The following is a 16,596-nucleotide window of genomic DNA, read 5'->3' as shown; positions in this document are numbered from 1 at the left end:
CAGAATATTAGAAACACAACACTCACAAACAGCTACAGAACAATGATCCCACAAAGACAGGGTGCGTGAGAGAGGTATATATACTTATGTACCAGGTGACAAAAGTGAGACTAATCAGAGACACAGGTGAGCGTGATGACACTAACAGGAAGGGGAAACAGACAGCCCTAACAGTCACCAATCATTTAGTTGCATAAAAAGTAGTAGTGAATAATAGCTACCAGGTAAATGTATCGTTTAGCAAGAGGCTCTGTCAAGAGAAATGTTACAATGGAAATAAACACATGCAACATACATTAACATACAGTAATAGAAGATAGTAGAAGACAAAACAACAATAACAACAATAATAAAAATAATATTAATAATTTATAAACTTGTTGTGATTTCTTTATTAATTAACTTACTTATTAATCACTTGCCCCAGACGATTCAAATCAATGGTACATTATCTGTTGTTTACTTAATAGTCATAGTCAACACATTTATAAATTATCGACAGATTACGTAAAACAAAAACAAAACAAAAAACTGTAAGGAAAGCAAATTAATAGCTATGGATTGACAGTAATAGTACCCGAATGAGATGGAGCAAACTGATCTGTGTGTGGAGCAGGGAGGCAGATTATACTGTGTCAGGAATAGGCTGAGAGCGACCACGCAGGGACATTGCTGAGATGCCATCTTTCTCTATAACTAAGTCCATGAGCTACTGCCAGGTCGGTTACATGGGCAGTGCTTCTCTGACCTCTTGTGGACATTTATTGTAATTACTTTAGTAGTGCGTACATAAAATATCTAAACTAAAATAAAGCTAAGCTGTAGTATTTTTTTAACCATTTAAATAATGAAAAATATTAAAATAGTACAATAGAATAATAAGATAAATTTTAAGGTAAACGCATTTTTGCTCCATATTTTTTCGACGTGCAATGGCCCCTTGTTGTCCAGTATGTATATCAACAGTTGTTGTAGTTTGCAACACTTATATGGTGTGCATCTGTAAATATGGGTTACGCACGATGTTGATTATTATTATTATTATTATTATTATAGTTGTTGTTGTTGATGATAATGTTGATGTTGTGAAGAAGGGCTGACACCATGATGTCTCCTTTTCTTCCTTCCACCCCCTCCCTTCCTGCTCAGCCTACATTACGTCATTGAGACTTGTGTGCACTTGTCTGTCGCGCTGTAATTTCTGTGATGCAGCTCTGTATTAGCGGAAGCGTGCACTTGCAGGACGCAGCCTTTTGTCTTCATATGTTCTAGCCTGGCTTGATATCTGCTAATAAAGCAGTCAGAGAGCTTGACGCCTCAGTAGGAGGTGAGCAGGCCGCTGGACTCCCCTTAGACCCTCTGACCAGTGCAGGCTGTTTATCTCTGCGGCCAGCGGAGCTGGATCGAGCCGGTGCAGGATCAGATAACAAGGTGAGGTTGTTGTTGACTTCAGCTACGGTGTTTTTTTTTACGTTTTGGTTTTTACTATTTCTTTTGTTTAATGACGCATTTACCGGTGTGGAACCACACACATTGTTGCAGGTCCGTCTGCCTGCTGTCACTGCAGCACTGTGTGACTGTGAGGAGGAAGCGTCATTACACTGTAGTGACAGTGATTGTATCATAGGATTGACCAATCTGCCTTGTGACAAACCATGTCCTGTTCTGTAACGTGATATTTTATTTGCTTCAGTTTCCTCTTACTGATTTCTACTGCCCATCTTAACACATCGTCATGTCAGCAGCATGTTTATTTTAAACAAAAAATGTCACGATCTCAAATATGGATCCTTTCTCCTGATGCTAAATATGTCAACAATTGTCCATTCTTGGAGTTTTTCTTGTGATTAATTAATGTGTTCTGATCGGTTCATCAATAATGGATCCTGTCATATGGAGATCACTGATCAAAAGTAGGTCACACCTCCTGACTTCCTGTTCCTGCAAGAGCCATCTGTAGCTGCAGGACTCCAAAACCAAAATAAACTTAATAAATAATATTCAAAATACACAGTCACTCAGGGGCCTCATCAGTTATCGGTGTTCTGTTAAAAAAAATCCCTGATATTTTTGTGTGTTTTTTTCTACTACAGCGCCACCATGTTGGGCTTCTTGAAGAGAGAAGGCTGCGATTCTTTGATCTGCCTGTGGGCCATGCTGCTGTTGCTCCCCCTTCAGGTCTCTCCCCATGGTCATGACCAGAGTGGGACCAGAGGCCACAGTATTCCCGATCGTCCAAAGCTGCTGCTGGTGTCTTTCGACGGCTTTCGCTGCGATTACATCTACCGGGTTCCGACACCGAACTTCCACATCCTCAAGGACGAGGGGGTGATGGTGGATCAGGTGGAGAACATTTATATTACTAAGACATTCCCAAACCACTACACACTGGTGACTGGTGTGTATGCAGAGACGCATGGCATTGTAGCCAATGAGATGTTTGACTCCAGCCTGAACCAGTCCTTCTCCATGGAGACCGACAGTCGTTTTGATTCTCACTGGTGGGAAGAGGCAGTGCCTCTGTGGGTGACAGTTCAGAAAGCCGGACGACGCAGTGGGGCTGTGATGTGGCCTGGAACAGATGTGAAGATCCACGGTGTGTACCCCTCGAAATATCTCCCCTACAACTCTTCGGTCTCCTTTGAAAGCAGAGTGGAGCAGATTATTGAATGGTTCTCCGGTCCTGAAGAGGAGGCGGTGGATTTTGGTGTCCTCTACTGGGAGGAGCCTGACGAGAGCGGCCACAGGCTGGGTCCTCAGAGTTCCCAAATGGACGAAGTCATTGCTGGGATTGATGAGAAAGTTGGCTTCCTCATTAATGAGCTAAAGAAAGCCGGGTTGTATGAGAAGATGAACCTGATAGTGACCAGTGACCACGGTATGACGCAACTTTTCGCTGATAACATCATTGAACTGGACGAGTATGTCAGCAGGGACCTGTACATGTGGGTGGATAAGAGCCCAGTGGTGGGAATCCTACCAAAAGAAGGTATCGCTCTCAGACAATCATTACTGTAGCTTAAGAAATGCAACTTTATTTATGCTTAAAGTAGCAAAGTAAATTTATTTGTTCCTCTTTGCAGGTAAGCTGGAGGAGGTTTACAACAAACTGTTGGATGCAAATCCAAACATGATGGTGTACAGGAAGGAAGAAATGCCCCCACGTTACCATTATCAACACAACAGCAGGATCATGCCCATCATCTTGGAGGCCAAAGAAGGCTGGACCATCATGCAGAACAGGACCGGCCACTTCATGTGTATGTGTCACAGCTCGTTACACTGCCTCATGCAACTGACACAGTGGTTTTAATTTTTTTTTTTTTAAATGATAACATACATCAGATCCTATTTATAAATTCACTGATATATATTTTTCAATGTCATTCCAGCTGTAAACAGTGTGTAAAAATACATTCAAATTACTGCTACCATTCTCACTGAAAAAAGTGAAAAGTTTTTCTGTAATTACACTGATGCCACTTCTACTCACTGTTGTGAATGTGGTGATGCCACAATGTTAAAGGTTTTCAATTATGCAAAATTCAAATACATTAAGTATGCATGTTGATCTCTGGTTTAAATCAGAGAGTCAAAGCCATTGTGCTCTATTGGATAGTTGCTGCCATCAGTGCTTAACAATATTAATCTTCTCATAGAGAATGCTGTCAACAAGGTAGTAGAGCTGATACATAATGTTTTATGCCGCTGTTGGTCAGTCCAAGCTTCAACCACAGCTTGTTTTTCATGTCCCTAATTTTAATCTCCACTTCTGCTTTTGTGTTGTGTCTGTGATTTATGCCGGAGCAACATTTAGATAGAGCCGAGCAATGATAGCAGTAAATCATGATGGACAGCAGCGACCGTATCTGTTGCCATAAATCGACTAAAACTAAAACTGCTGTGTGAGATACAACTCTTACCTTGTGTTTTTCTGCCTGCAGTGGGAAACCACGGCTACGACAACACCTTGCGCAGCATGCAGCCCGTGTTTGTGGCCCGCGGACCTGCATTTCGTCAGAATCATGTGAAACCCTTTATGCGCTCGGTCGACATTTATCCACTCATGTGTCACATCCTGTCTGTGCGGCCCCTGCCCAACAATGGCTCCCTTCTAAATGTTCAGGACCTGCTGGCCCCAGAGCCTGTAACATCCACGCCCAGTGTCCCGCCCAGAGCGGAAGAATACTCCTATGCCCCCGTTGTGGGCTGTTTTCTCAGTGTGGTGATGGTGATTGGATTCCTCATGGTATTCATCAGAGAAGTGACGCTCAGGCAGCTGCCCTCGCTTCAGCACAGACGCAGGGAGATGTCACAGCCCTTGCTGCAAGAGGACTTGCACCTGTAGCTGAAGACAACGGACGCACGGTGTCGATAAAGAGAAGAGGAGAGACCGCTCCCCAAGGTAGCTCGCTCTGCCCAGAAGCATCCCCCCAACGCCTCCTTCACACTAATAATAGTCACCGTGTGGCTCTCTTATTAAATGGAGAGCAACAGAATCTAATCCCACCTTCTCACAACATACAGAGTTTTTTTCCAGGCGTGTAGGAAATGTTTAGAGACTGCTTCTGGTACGGGCTTCATCAAGGAAATTAACTTGTTAAATTTGCCTTACCGTGGCTTTGTTTTGATCGTGATCTTTAAACCATCTCATCCTTTTCATTTAAGTGCAAAAGAAACTAAAAGTGGTAGTTTATCCTGCGGCAGCAGGGATGCTAAAGTTAGAGCCGTAGCGTGTAGCCCTTAAATAGAAATAAATGCATTTTTCTCCATTGCCAAATGAGTTCCCACAATGCACATTTTGCCTATCAGTTCCGCCCATCTATTCCTGTTCCATTTCTCAGTAAAGCAGTGTTTCAAATAACAGGTCACCTTGAGGAGATTTTTTGGAAGCGTTGCACATTGCAGCTCGACAGTAGAGAGGTGAGTTTTGGTGCAAGAATAAGGTGTACGTCATCTAGGTAGTGTATTGGTAATCACTCAGTATTTCTCAGGGTAGCGACAGAAGGTTATTCACTGAAGTGTTCAAGTCCTGTGGCCATCAAGGACAGCCGCACTCAAAAAAACAGAGATAACCGCACACCCTTACGACAATCTTCTGATGTTACTCACTGTGTCGCACTCATTTGTGCGTAAAAGAGTGTAAAATATGAACACTGATGGTCCAGTTTTGATCCAAAAATGTTCAGGGCTTTTTTTCCCCCACCAACTGCCCGACTTTAGCACTAACTTTAGAGATGAAAAAAAGATTCAGTTTTGGAACTTTCCTTTTTGACTAGGCCACTCCAGTCTTTCCCAAACTTGTTTTCTGGGGACCTATATTTTAAAAGTCACAAACCTTGGAGAACATCTCTCCGATGTGTGCAATCATCTGTTTTTGACGTTTTTTTTGTTTGTTTTGTTTTCAAATTCTCTGTCTGTATAGATGACTTTTTGCTAGCCTTGTCCGCACATGACGACCCATAATAGTTTGTTGGTGAAATGTGAAGTACTATTGCTAAGATTTGCTGTCATATTGGAGAAGGATTTTGTCGTTGCTTGATTGAGAAGACCATTCCGGCCTGCCTTGCAAGAACTGTTACCCTGATTTGCACTACACGAAACAGTAAAATGAAATGCAGAGACAAGCAGTTGTAGGTGATGCTTTTTAAGGTCATGCATAGTTCTCATTTCTTTTCTCGTCTTTTTTTTCTCCACATAGTGAAGTGTTAGGTGCCTCTTGCCAAAAATCAAAAAGTGCAGTCATAGAGTCTGAAAAAATCAAATATATTTCTCTAATATTTTTCCATACACTCGAATTGGTTCAATTCTTTCTTGGGCTTTAAGATGCTCTGGTAAATACCTGTGCCCTGACGATGACAGACATCACTGTGAGTTATTACTTTTTACGAAAAAAGTTAGAACATTTATAGATAATTTTCTGTTGGTTGATGTTTTCCTGAACTCGGCGTCGACCCAGAAACAAACCAACCACAAATTATTAATTTGAAAATTTGAGAAAATAGTGAATATTAGGAAACATTTTCACATGTAATTATTTTGATGAATATGTAATTTGGATTTTAATATGATTAACAAATTAATTACTGTATGTTTGCCATGCTGATGCAAGACTGAAAATAAAAAAAGACTACTGAGAAAACAAAACTATTGAATTCTTAATCTTCATTTGCATATGTACATAAACTTTGTTTTGTAGTGCATTTCCTATGTAAATGGCTGTTGATGTGATTAGGCCTTTATAAAAACACATCTTTGTATTGTTTTACAAGGAAATGCTTCTAATAACATTGTAACTAAAAGAAGAATATTTAGTCTAAACTATACCAGTGGACAGTGGACAATTGTAACTTTTGTAGCTGTAGTCCTATTTTACTTTTCATACTGTTTTTCAAACTATTTTTCAATTTTCACTTCGTGTGTATTGCTAAGATTTCGCAGTTGGATGACCTTGACAGCCAGGTCCTCTGGTATTGCTTTAATCACCCGTTAACTCAAAGGATCAAAGGTCGCTTAATGCGTTATCGCTGGAATTTGCCCAACAGTCATCCAGTCAGTGAGTCAGTCAGAGAGACAGGCGGACTGTGTCACCACGTCCACCACTCCAGTTCCTTCGTCCACTTTAACTCTCAGCCTTTGTTTTAAAAAACATCCGAACAACAACCGTCAGCATGGACAACTGTGTGAACGGTTCAGGGGCGTCGCGATGGAGCGGCCAGTCCAGACTCGGAGTCCATAGGTGAGGCTAGGGCGCAGATGTGTGGCGCGGTGCAGGTCCACGCTCCTGCGCAGGGAGAGCATTATCTGCAGATGAAGGACGAGGACAGAGAAAGCTCCTCGTCCTCCTCCTCCTCTTCCTCCAGTGACGACGAGGAGCATGCAAAAGCGGTGGACACAGGGATCATGACTCTGGAAGAGCCTGTGGTGCAGGTGGAAGAGGTGAACGGTGATGCGCACGACAGATCCAGGCGGTCGTCCTCCTCCTCCTCCTCCTCGTCTGCATCCTCTGATTCCCCCGGGGATCCGTGCGACGATCCGCCGATCCAGGCCAGGCTGGAGGACGAGGACAGGATGCTGGAGGCGCACACAGAGCCCGTCACTGCTGACATCCTGGTAGAGGAGGCCGTGGATCACAGCGTGGCAACTCTGGAGCTGGTGACCCTGGACGAGCCCTCTAGGCCCAGTCTTTCCGAGGTCACTCTGTTTGTCAAGGTAAGAGACTCATATACTGTCATATACCATGTACCACATCACATTTAAGAAATGATGGGCTGGAGGATCCAGTCCAGGCCTGTAATAATACTTTGTAAAATAGCTTTTTAAGACATACTGTTGGAACAGTGACTAGTGGTGTAATCTTTTTAGTAATATAGAGAAATATAAATAAATGTTCAGGATGTGAGTAGGTGATAACTGCAGGGCTTTAAAGCCTGTCTGTGACTTCATCTGGTGGAAGGCTGATAAAGTAATAATTAACCTGTTTTCTGTCCAGCCATATAAACCAGGGCTAAACTCCATGGCTAAGGAACTCTGAGTGTGTGTTTTGCTGCTGGTACATGAGGTGTAACTCTGGTGCTGGAATCAAACCACCTCCAGCTCTTGTAAATGGAAATGTCTGCAGGGATTTCAGGGTGTATCACTGCGCGACCGTTTCACACACGACATTAACCGATTCCTGAGCATTTGAAGGATCGTCAGATTTCACCCATACATTTGACACACAGAAAATACACCATCTGGTTGTTTTTTACCTAAATTCCGATAAAGATACCTGCACACACCGCACCTATACTATCCCTACCCTCCCCCTTGTCTTGTCCTATATGACCTCCCTATCTGAGCCACTCCAAATCACAGGTCATTTTCCCTGCAGTTTAATCTACAACAGTTGCCATAAACCAAAGCCGCAGTCCTATAAAAGCAGGGAGGGTTAGGGTTACAAGATCATCTATCTGTGCTCAAAGTTTATTTGGCTCGACCCCTGTACTCTTTGATCAAATCAGCCACCAAAAGAAAAAGGAAAAAAAATGCTATCATTATTGCTAATTTTATAATGTGCATCCATGAACCTTTTTATAATGTCACCTTGACCTGTTGATTAGGTTATGAGTGTGACACAAGACACTGGCAGGGATGCTGAGAGATTGTCACATTTGGGTGGTCTGTGTTGTTAAGGAGTTCATTCACTCCACGCCACCTGTATCTCCGCAGAGTTACAAAATGTTCCAGTGAATCATTAGCTCGGCAAGTCAGTGATTTGAGCTTCCTTTTGTTTGCAGGAGAGGGAAGATGTTTTTTTCATGATTAATAACGATTTGAAATGTAATAAATATCTATGAAGATTTGCCGGGACGTTTCATTATTGATCTTAGGATGAAATACAATAATACAAAATGTGATATGTGTCTCTTAGAAGCAGAGGTGTTCTGAGTGACTGACCTGACTGAACAAGGATGAATCATTTACTAATGACATATGGTTATAATCCGTATTCCTTGATACAGCTGTGCTGGAAATTTAAAAAAATTATTCCAAATTTTAAACTGAAAAAAATGTTGATAAACAATTCATCATTTCAGCTCATACACACTGATAAAAGCTCCTTCCTCCACTCTGACCCAGTCTGTCAGATGCTGCATGTTGCCGTACATGCCAGAAGAGGACGCCGTTGTATAAATTAAAAACAAATATTTGCTTTAACGCTTCTATCTGTGTTTGACGATTTTTCTATATCTGACATATACTCAAAACCTCCCCAAATACTACAGTTATCTGACTCTTTTTTGGTTCAGTTTTTTGGTTGTATAGTCTGTAAACATATGCACAGGTCTGCACAAAAAACCAGGGACAGGAATTAATAATTTATTAAGGAATCTCCTCCAGGTCCGCTAGTGGTGATCAAATATAAGCTGTCCCTTCTCATGTGTGGGTCGACATTAAATATGAACAACGCAGTTTAAGCACAGACAAACTAATGGAGGAATAAGGAGAGGAACAAAAATGATCCGCTTTTTATAGGATGCAGTGATGTTTCAAGTAGAGATTTGTCAAAAGGTTTCTAAATTAAATTGTTAGTTGACCTTAAAGACGGCGACAAGTTCAAAGGTTAAGGATCTGGGAAAGGCAGTACAGTTAGAAGAATGTCGCAGTGGCGTTGTGCTTTAGTTGGGATGCAGTGATGGGAAGAGGGAGATGGGAGCTCCACCCCCCGGTGCAGACTACACACTGACACCTGTTCTCCACTCAGTGTCAGTGACAGCGAGCTCTGCTCTACATCTGTGTCTAAATCAGAGCACCAGCCTCTGTCTGCCACCTGGGCCGACAGTCCACCTCATCTGCAGGAGACAATGGAGTAATTTGTTTTGTTTGTTTTTTACGCACGAGAAGTTCTGAATGAAGCAGGAAACACCAAAGTTATTTGTGTGAACAGACAAAAAGGACGAGTGTGGGAGGACATCTGACTTCAGTTTGTTTTGTTTTGTTTGTAGAGGATGTAGAGCTTTAAGGATAAACAAAGGACAGTACGTGTTGACATTTAGAATACAAGCTGAACGCATACGTTTGACATCATGTCCAAGAGCGGTCAGGACAAGGATCCAGATATTGAACTGTTTGTCAAGGTAAGACGGAGACAGAACTCCTGTGCCATTACAGCATTTTCTGTAGCGTCTAATATGAGATGGAAGCAGTGAATCAGGCGATAACTGCAGCATCCCTGAGTGGATTGGAAAGCCCAGGTAACTGGATAGTGTGGCTTGAATTACAGTGGCACACTGCTGACCCAGGATTGTTGTGACATTGATACTGAAGCTGCAGAATGATGCTGGGGAACTCTGCCTCGTTGTCACTTCAGTGAAGTTCTTTTTTTTACTAAGATGTGATTGAACTTACAGACTGACTCTGAGCGTTTCATCATCACTTTGACCTTGATGTAAACTGCTAATTGAATTCAACTGTTGTGACAGACAGTGATGTTGATGTAGTGCCTCCATCAGCAGTTAGAGGCAGCTGACTGTGTTAGACAGGTGAAGTGGAATCAGGTGAAAGAACTGATGTGCTGCCTAGATGTACTGACCCAATCAAATGTGATGGTGCAACACTATAGAAAACTCCTGAATTAATTCACATGGCATGATGAAATAAACATGAAAATATATGCTGTAATTGCACAATAATAAACAAAAACAAAACAACCAAAAAAAAACATTAGTTAATGTGTATCTTTTAACTGCACAGCTGTTAATATCTAAGCGCCAACATAGTTTGTGCTAATAAAAATGCATTTCAGTCTTTCTCCCCCTTTTTTATTTTAGCTACTTCAGCAGAGAACAACCAGGAAGGAAACCATCATGTCATGTGAACGCAGAGGGAGAGTACTCCAGAATCTGCCTTTTGAAAATGACCAGTACTAATAATGCATGCGATGGATCCTATAAAGCAGCATCGCTTCCAGCAGCTCCACACACACACACGCACACACGTTCACTTTTGTCCCGTCAGTGTGACAGCTTTTGTCCAGTCTGTTCTAGATGTTGATTGACTAGAACAGCACCTGTGTATTGTGTTACCGCCGTGCCACTGAGCCTGGCCAACAATGTGTTGTCAAAGGCTCACATGCATGTGACGACAGAGTGGCAGCCATAGACGTGGATACAGTCAGCTCAGCTACCTGGGAACTTGCTAGTGCCGTATGCACATGTGCTTTATCATGTCAGAAGTAGCCCACATATCTATAGGAATCAATGAATAAATATATGAATACATCAGTATTTAGCAGCTGCTTGAGCTAGCACTATGCTTTTATTAATTTCAATGACAATTAAAGTGTAATTTTGTGATTGCCACAGATGATTATGTAACTACTGAAGTTACATTGCGATGTCTGTATTTTTTCACGCCTAAAATATAAAAGGAATTTCTAGCCCCTCAAATCACTTCACACTGTTCTCTGTGCTGACCTGGAGGTCAGTGCTCTTTATTTGACTTGTGACGTGGGCTCTCTGTGTCGCTGCAGCTCTGAACCCAGACTCTGTGGTCCAGCGGCCAGTGAACCAGTAATGGAATCTCTATGTATAATTCAGTCAGGCCAGTGGATCAGCTGTCACTGTGGAGGCTGCTCCCTGGATTTACATGGACCGACACATGATATGAGCACATGCAGATTTCAACTCCCAACATAAAACTAACTTCAATTCAATCGACATTCAGTTCAATCTACATTCAATAAAGAAAAGAAAAAGTGAAGAATAATTCAGTTTTGGAGCTGGCCCAAATCAAACACGGTCTCCCACCATGTGTCATTTTTAACATTCTGCCTGTCGTGCTGTGTTACATGCAGGCCGGCAGTGATGGGGAGAGCATCGGGAACTGTCCCTTTTCTCAGCGTCTCTTCATGATCCTCTGGCTGAAAGGAGTCGTGTTCAACGTCACCACTGTTGACCTCAAGAGGTCAGTAACGCAATGACGTGGAAATACCACGGTTGGCTTCCACTATTCATTATTATTGTTGTGTCTGTTGTAGAAAACCGGCAGATCTTCACGATCTGGCCCCAGGGACACACCCGCCCTTCATCACCTTCGACGGCGAGGTCAAAACAGACATCAACAAGATCGAGGAGTTTCTGGAGGATATGCTCTGCCCCCCGAGGTAATGCCAATAGAAGGCTTTACAACAGGTTTACAGAACCAGATTATATTACAAACACACACACATACACACACTCGGACACCCACACACAGTTTTAGGATGATTTATTTCTCTCCGGCAACGCTGTCGACAGGACAGGAAACCAGTTAGTCTAGTAAAAAGAGTTGTTTTTAATTAGGACTGATGTCAAATGACTTAATTGCTTGTTGTTTATGACCACTGTGCATTTCTGACAAATGTGTCCGTCTCAGGTACCTTTGAACATCCAAGCCCTTAAACAATAAACTCAACTAACCCGAACAGAGCCGCACCTCAAATATAATTCAACAACGGCTGCCAATTTTTCACGACTTTTTGAGAAAGAATAAAAAAATGTTTACTCGTCTTCTAAAAGTCAGAGCTACTTTGTGGGAGAGAAACATTAGATTAAGTAAATCTTTCTTTAATTGCCCGTAAAGTTTTTTACATTACAAATGGACCTTGGTGTGGGAGAACTCGCGGGGCAGGCGGCCAACACGGTTTTAGTGTGTAACACATTTTTAGTCTGAGCTGAGCCCCAAGTCCAGGTGTTAATGCTCTCCAGATGCTTTGGTCTGACTGTGTCTCCCGCCTCCGTCCTCTGTCTGCTCAGGTATCCCAAACTGGCTGCCAAGCAGAGAGAGTCCAACACAGCTGGAAATGACATCTTCGCCAAGTTCTCAGCCTACATCAAGAACACCAAGCTGGAGGCCAATGCTGGTGGGCTGCTCATTTACACATAAAACATAGTAGTAGAAAAAAAAAAAAAAAATCAACAGCAGTTATTTCACTCCTCCACCAGGCTGTGGCAGAGTCCACTGTTTGAAACTCGCTCTGTTTTCTGTGCTGCCACCTAGTGGGACTATCACAGCACAAACGTTTGCAACTGACAGCCCCTGTACACCCTAACACGTTTTTTTCTTTTTATTGTTGATCAGCTTTAGAGAAGGGTTTAACCAAATCACTGCTGAAGCTGAACGACTATCTGAACAGTCCCCTGCCAGAGGAGATTGATGCAAACAGTATGGAAGAAGAGAAGGGATCGAACCGAAGCTTCCTGGATGGAAATGAACTCACGCTTGCAGACTGCAACCTGCTGCCTAAACTACACATAGTCAAGGTAGGGCAGAACATGTGTGGGAAACACATCTACTGAAAATGAAGACTGTCATACAACACAAATATGGACCCACACACAGACAGGGTCTCAAATAAAGAAAATACAGCTTCATAATTTGATGTTTGAATTGTTTTCAACAATATGTTGATCCACAGGATCCACTCAGGACACCAGAAACAAATGCTGTTCTTTATCAATAAAGACCAAGCTCAGAACATGAAGGAAACAAAAAATCAAATCAAATAATACTAAAAAAAAAAACAAAAACAAATGGAAACACAGACCAGGCAGCAACACACGATAAAAACCACAGAGCAACAGACTAGAGATTCCCTCAACACAAAACAATCAACAACAATGAGCAAACAGAGACAGCAGGTGAAGGACAGAGGTATTTATACCCAGGTCACCAGGTGGGCTGAGTCAGACCAATCAGCAGAGCCGCCCAGGACACAAGTGATGGTGATGACACTAATGACCCAGAGAGAGAGACAGACGTGACAACAGCTTTGTTTGGTTCAGTTTGTTTAGCTATTGAACAGAAGAAGTGTATTATTAGTTATTCAATAATATCTAACTATGGTTGGCTGAGGTTCCCAAAGTGGGGGCAGGGCCCCCATAGAGGCCACAGAGCTACTGCAGAGGGGGCAGAATGGTCTATATTTGTGCTACAGTAAGAATAGTGTTGTTTAATTCTTGTAGCAGTTGGACAAAAGTTATTCAGAGTTTTAATGTGGAACGTCCACTGGGGGCAGGCTCGACCCTAGTCCTACGTACAAAAATGTGGGACCGCTGATGTCTTAGTTCATCCCATACTTCAAACAGACCCTGATCATTTCCTTTCCAGTCTATTAGACGTTGCAGTGTGGAAAATCCAGTTCAGTGCAGTTTGTCCACTGTTCCCAACCGTTTCATACACTGCTTGACAAAAAAAAAAAAAATTGCAGACCAAGTGTTTTTCGGGTGATTTAAGTGCTGTGGGGTTTACTTTAACTTTTCACTTCACACCGTTAAAGCACAGTTAAAATTTCAGGTTGTCTAAAACATCGGGGCAAACACCTGCAAAGCTCATGAGACGGGAGCTGCAGCCCCGCAGAGTTATAGCGCAGCTTCAGACATTTCATCTTTTATATGTAATAATGTGCAATTTGAGTAACTGCAGCAGCCCATAACATTTTTCTTCTTCTCCTCTTACGTTTCCATTTCTCTTCCCTGAAAGAAGTCGTTGCTCTGTTGTTGGTCGACACGGCCACATGCAGAAAAGTCATGTATAAAGTCATTTATTTCCACATTTATGAGTAGAAGAAGCAGGAAATGAGGCCAAAGATGACAAATTGCTTCTGTAGTTTTACTGCTGCCTCCTGCCTCAAAAAAAAAAAGAAGTTTGAACGTCTGACATTCCGGGTCGAGATTCAGCTCAGGCCTCCTCTCTTCTCTCCTTTTGCAGGTTGTTGCTAAGAAGTACCGCAACTACGAGATCCCCACGGAGATGACGGGCGTGTGGAGGTATCTGAAAAACGCCTACAAACGGGACGAATTCACCAACACCTGCGCCGCCGACGGCGAGATTGAGACCGCCTACAAAGAAGTAGCAAAGCGGCTGGCCAAGTGACCCAAACACGTAAACAACAAGCAAGGCATCACAAGAAACACTGTTGTCTCAGTGACGCTCACACTGTCGTCGTTCAATTCCATACAGCCTTTAACCCCACGTATCCCAAACGCACAGACAAGAAGTACACACAGAAAACGATCGACCACGTAAAAGAATCATTTTGCTGCTGCGAAACTGCTGTTGTAACCAGTTTTTCTCAGACGTGATTGTGTCTGTCTGTGGTCATTTCTCCAAATACAAGGCTCCCTTTCATACATTCTCTTTTGGCCCACACAGCCAAACATTTTACTAGCTGCTGATGTCAGGGTAGTTCACTTTATTTATTCCTAAGCCCACAGAAGTCTAGTCTGACTCCAGTGTTTATTGTCGTGCTCTGGCTCCTGGGGAGACACCTTTGATTCCCGTATGATTGATGCTCCCGATTGTTTGAAATCCTCACATCCACTCTGATTGTCATCCATCACTGTAGGTGTTTGCTGTAGCTGTGTTGTTAAGCCTTCCTTAAAAGACTCACTCCTGCTTCAAAGAGTTTGGTTGATCTGTGAAAAAAAGAAAAAAAGACGTGCTCGAGTAATCCGCTTAAAAGTCAAATGTGCCTTTACCAATGTGAAAAATGTATCGCAGCCAGAACGGAGACGCTTGATTTGCTCCTAGCTGTTTGTGTTTAGTTGGTATTGATTTCGTCCTGTGTTGCAGATGAAATTATGAATGGAGAGGGTATTTACTCAGCAGCCCCAATCAGGCCTGATTAGCTGTAGACGCATTAGCGCCGCGATGAAAAGCCTCTCCCAGGCCAGGTCCACCACGGTCAGGAGGCCTGCCCTCCAGCTCTTCATCAAAGACACATTTCCTCTCCTCCGAGGAGTCCATCAACCTCCACGGCCCGAGAGTCGAAGTTCAAAAGTTTCGCTAGGACGTGGTTGAAGTATCGGAAAGATGGAAATTTTTTTGGGGGAGCTTATCGTCTTTGGCGTAGCGTCAGGCTGCAACTACAACAAGACTTCCTTCGAGAACCATGCGGCTCTTGTGTGGTTTGGACAAACGTATGAAATGAAATTGGAGCATGATGAGTGAGGGCCTTGCTCATGGCAAAGCTCTACAAATAAAATAATATTTTCACAGATCTGCTTCTGCCTTTTCTTTTCTTTTACAGCTAGGCGATCAATCAACACCGGTACTTAAAGGCTGTCGCACAGGGAGGGGGCGGGCGCTATCGTTTCTGAGATATTAAAGGTGCCGCTGAAGTCCGGGTTCCGCTCCTCCAGTCCCGAAAAGGGTTAAGTGTGACTGACTGTGTTGATCAAATCCAGTGGTGCAGGTCTGTTTCTTCATCCATGACAGAGAGCGAGAGAGAGAGAGAGAAGCAGAGAGAGTTAGAGTGATGACCGTTGACAGGCTTAAATAGAGGCTTCCATGCCAGGGATCAAACGCCATCCCTCTTCTCCACTCTCTCATTAAGACGGAAAACCCGAGCGCCGCCAATCGATCTGTCTCCATTTTTCCTCAAAGGAGTCTAACTTGAAAGATCTGCGCCTGTCGGATTTACAATGGTGGGCGAGTGGTGTTTACTGAGAGGCCGCCGTGCCAGAAACAACAGTCAAAGAAAATAAATGGAGCCTGCCTAGTGTTTCCACAGGAGTAAGGAAATATGGAGCGAGACTTGTGCCTTGCTGTTTGGTAATTAGTACCTAAACATCCCTGTCCTTGGATCCCACTGCTCACATCCAACATTTCTGCTAGCTGGATAATATACAGTGGAGCATTAACGTCAAACACGTCTGGTCATGGGGCCTGGCACGCCACATTAATCTGTTATTACACTCCCAGTGGATCTAGCAGTCACTGGCCTTGGCTCAGCCACCGTAGTTCGGGGAGTCTGTATATAAGCTGACAGGGACTCACACATGGCGTACTTTTATGGCCAGGTTTACTAAACCTTTTCAGCTCAGGCATAAATTGTGTAAAACGAGTCCTGCTTTGAGACCTGAGCTGATTAAAACAAACTGGTGTGTTTGACGGGCGAGGACCTACCAGAAACAGACCTGTGATCCAATTAAGGGCCAGACCCCTAGTTTGAGAAATACTGCCTCGGGCCACGGTGCGCCCTCGCAGGAGCGAGTCAATTTGAGTCGCCGCTTACCATAGATATTGCACCCAGGAGACGGACAAATATGTTTGAGCCCGAGGTGAAGTTTG

General features: G+C 43.2%; 2 protein-coding genes across 3 annotated transcripts; both read left to right on the top strand.

The window, feature by feature from the left end:
* The first annotated feature begins 926 nt into the window (after positions 1–926).
* enpp5 (ectonucleotide pyrophosphatase/phosphodiesterase 5) lies at positions 927–5,053 on the top strand. The gene is made up of 4 exons (XM_008313198.3): positions 927–1,431; positions 2,094–2,989; positions 3,084–3,260; positions 3,945–5,053. Exons 2-4 carry the CDS (start codon positions 2,101–2,103, stop codon positions 4,346–4,348), a joined length of 1,470 nt encoding a protein of 489 aa, XP_008311420.1. The 5' UTR covers positions 927–1,431; positions 2,094–2,100; the 3' UTR covers positions 4,349–5,053.
* Positions 5,054–6,549: 1,496 nt separating this feature from the next.
* Positions 6,550–15,523, top strand: clic5b (chloride intracellular channel 5b). Of its 2 annotated transcripts, none has more exons than XM_008313199.2 (6): positions 6,550–7,212; positions 11,339–11,448; positions 11,522–11,647; positions 12,279–12,385; positions 12,604–12,785; positions 14,233–15,523. In XM_008313199.2, the coding sequence occupies exons 1-6, from the start codon at positions 6,757–6,759 to the stop codon at positions 14,395–14,397; spliced, it is 1,146 nt and encodes a 381-aa protein (XP_008311421.1). In that variant the 5' UTR covers positions 6,550–6,756; the 3' UTR covers positions 14,398–15,523. The 2 variants fall into 2 exon arrangements, with proteins under 2 accessions (XP_008311421.1, XP_024912639.1); XM_025056871.1 differs by lacking the exon at positions 6,550–7,212 and adding an exon at positions 8,948–9,620.
* The last annotated feature ends 1,073 nt before the right edge of the window (positions 15,524–16,596 follow it).

Source organism: Cynoglossus semilaevis, chromosome 7 (genome assembly GCF_000523025.1).
Source record: "Cynoglossus semilaevis isolate Cse_v1.0 chromosome 7, Cse_v1.0, whole genome shotgun sequence".
In the NCBI taxonomy this organism is placed as follows: Eukaryota; Metazoa; Chordata; class Actinopteri; order Pleuronectiformes; family Cynoglossidae; genus Cynoglossus; species Cynoglossus semilaevis.
This window is presented reverse-complemented; position numbering and strand designations above follow the sequence as displayed.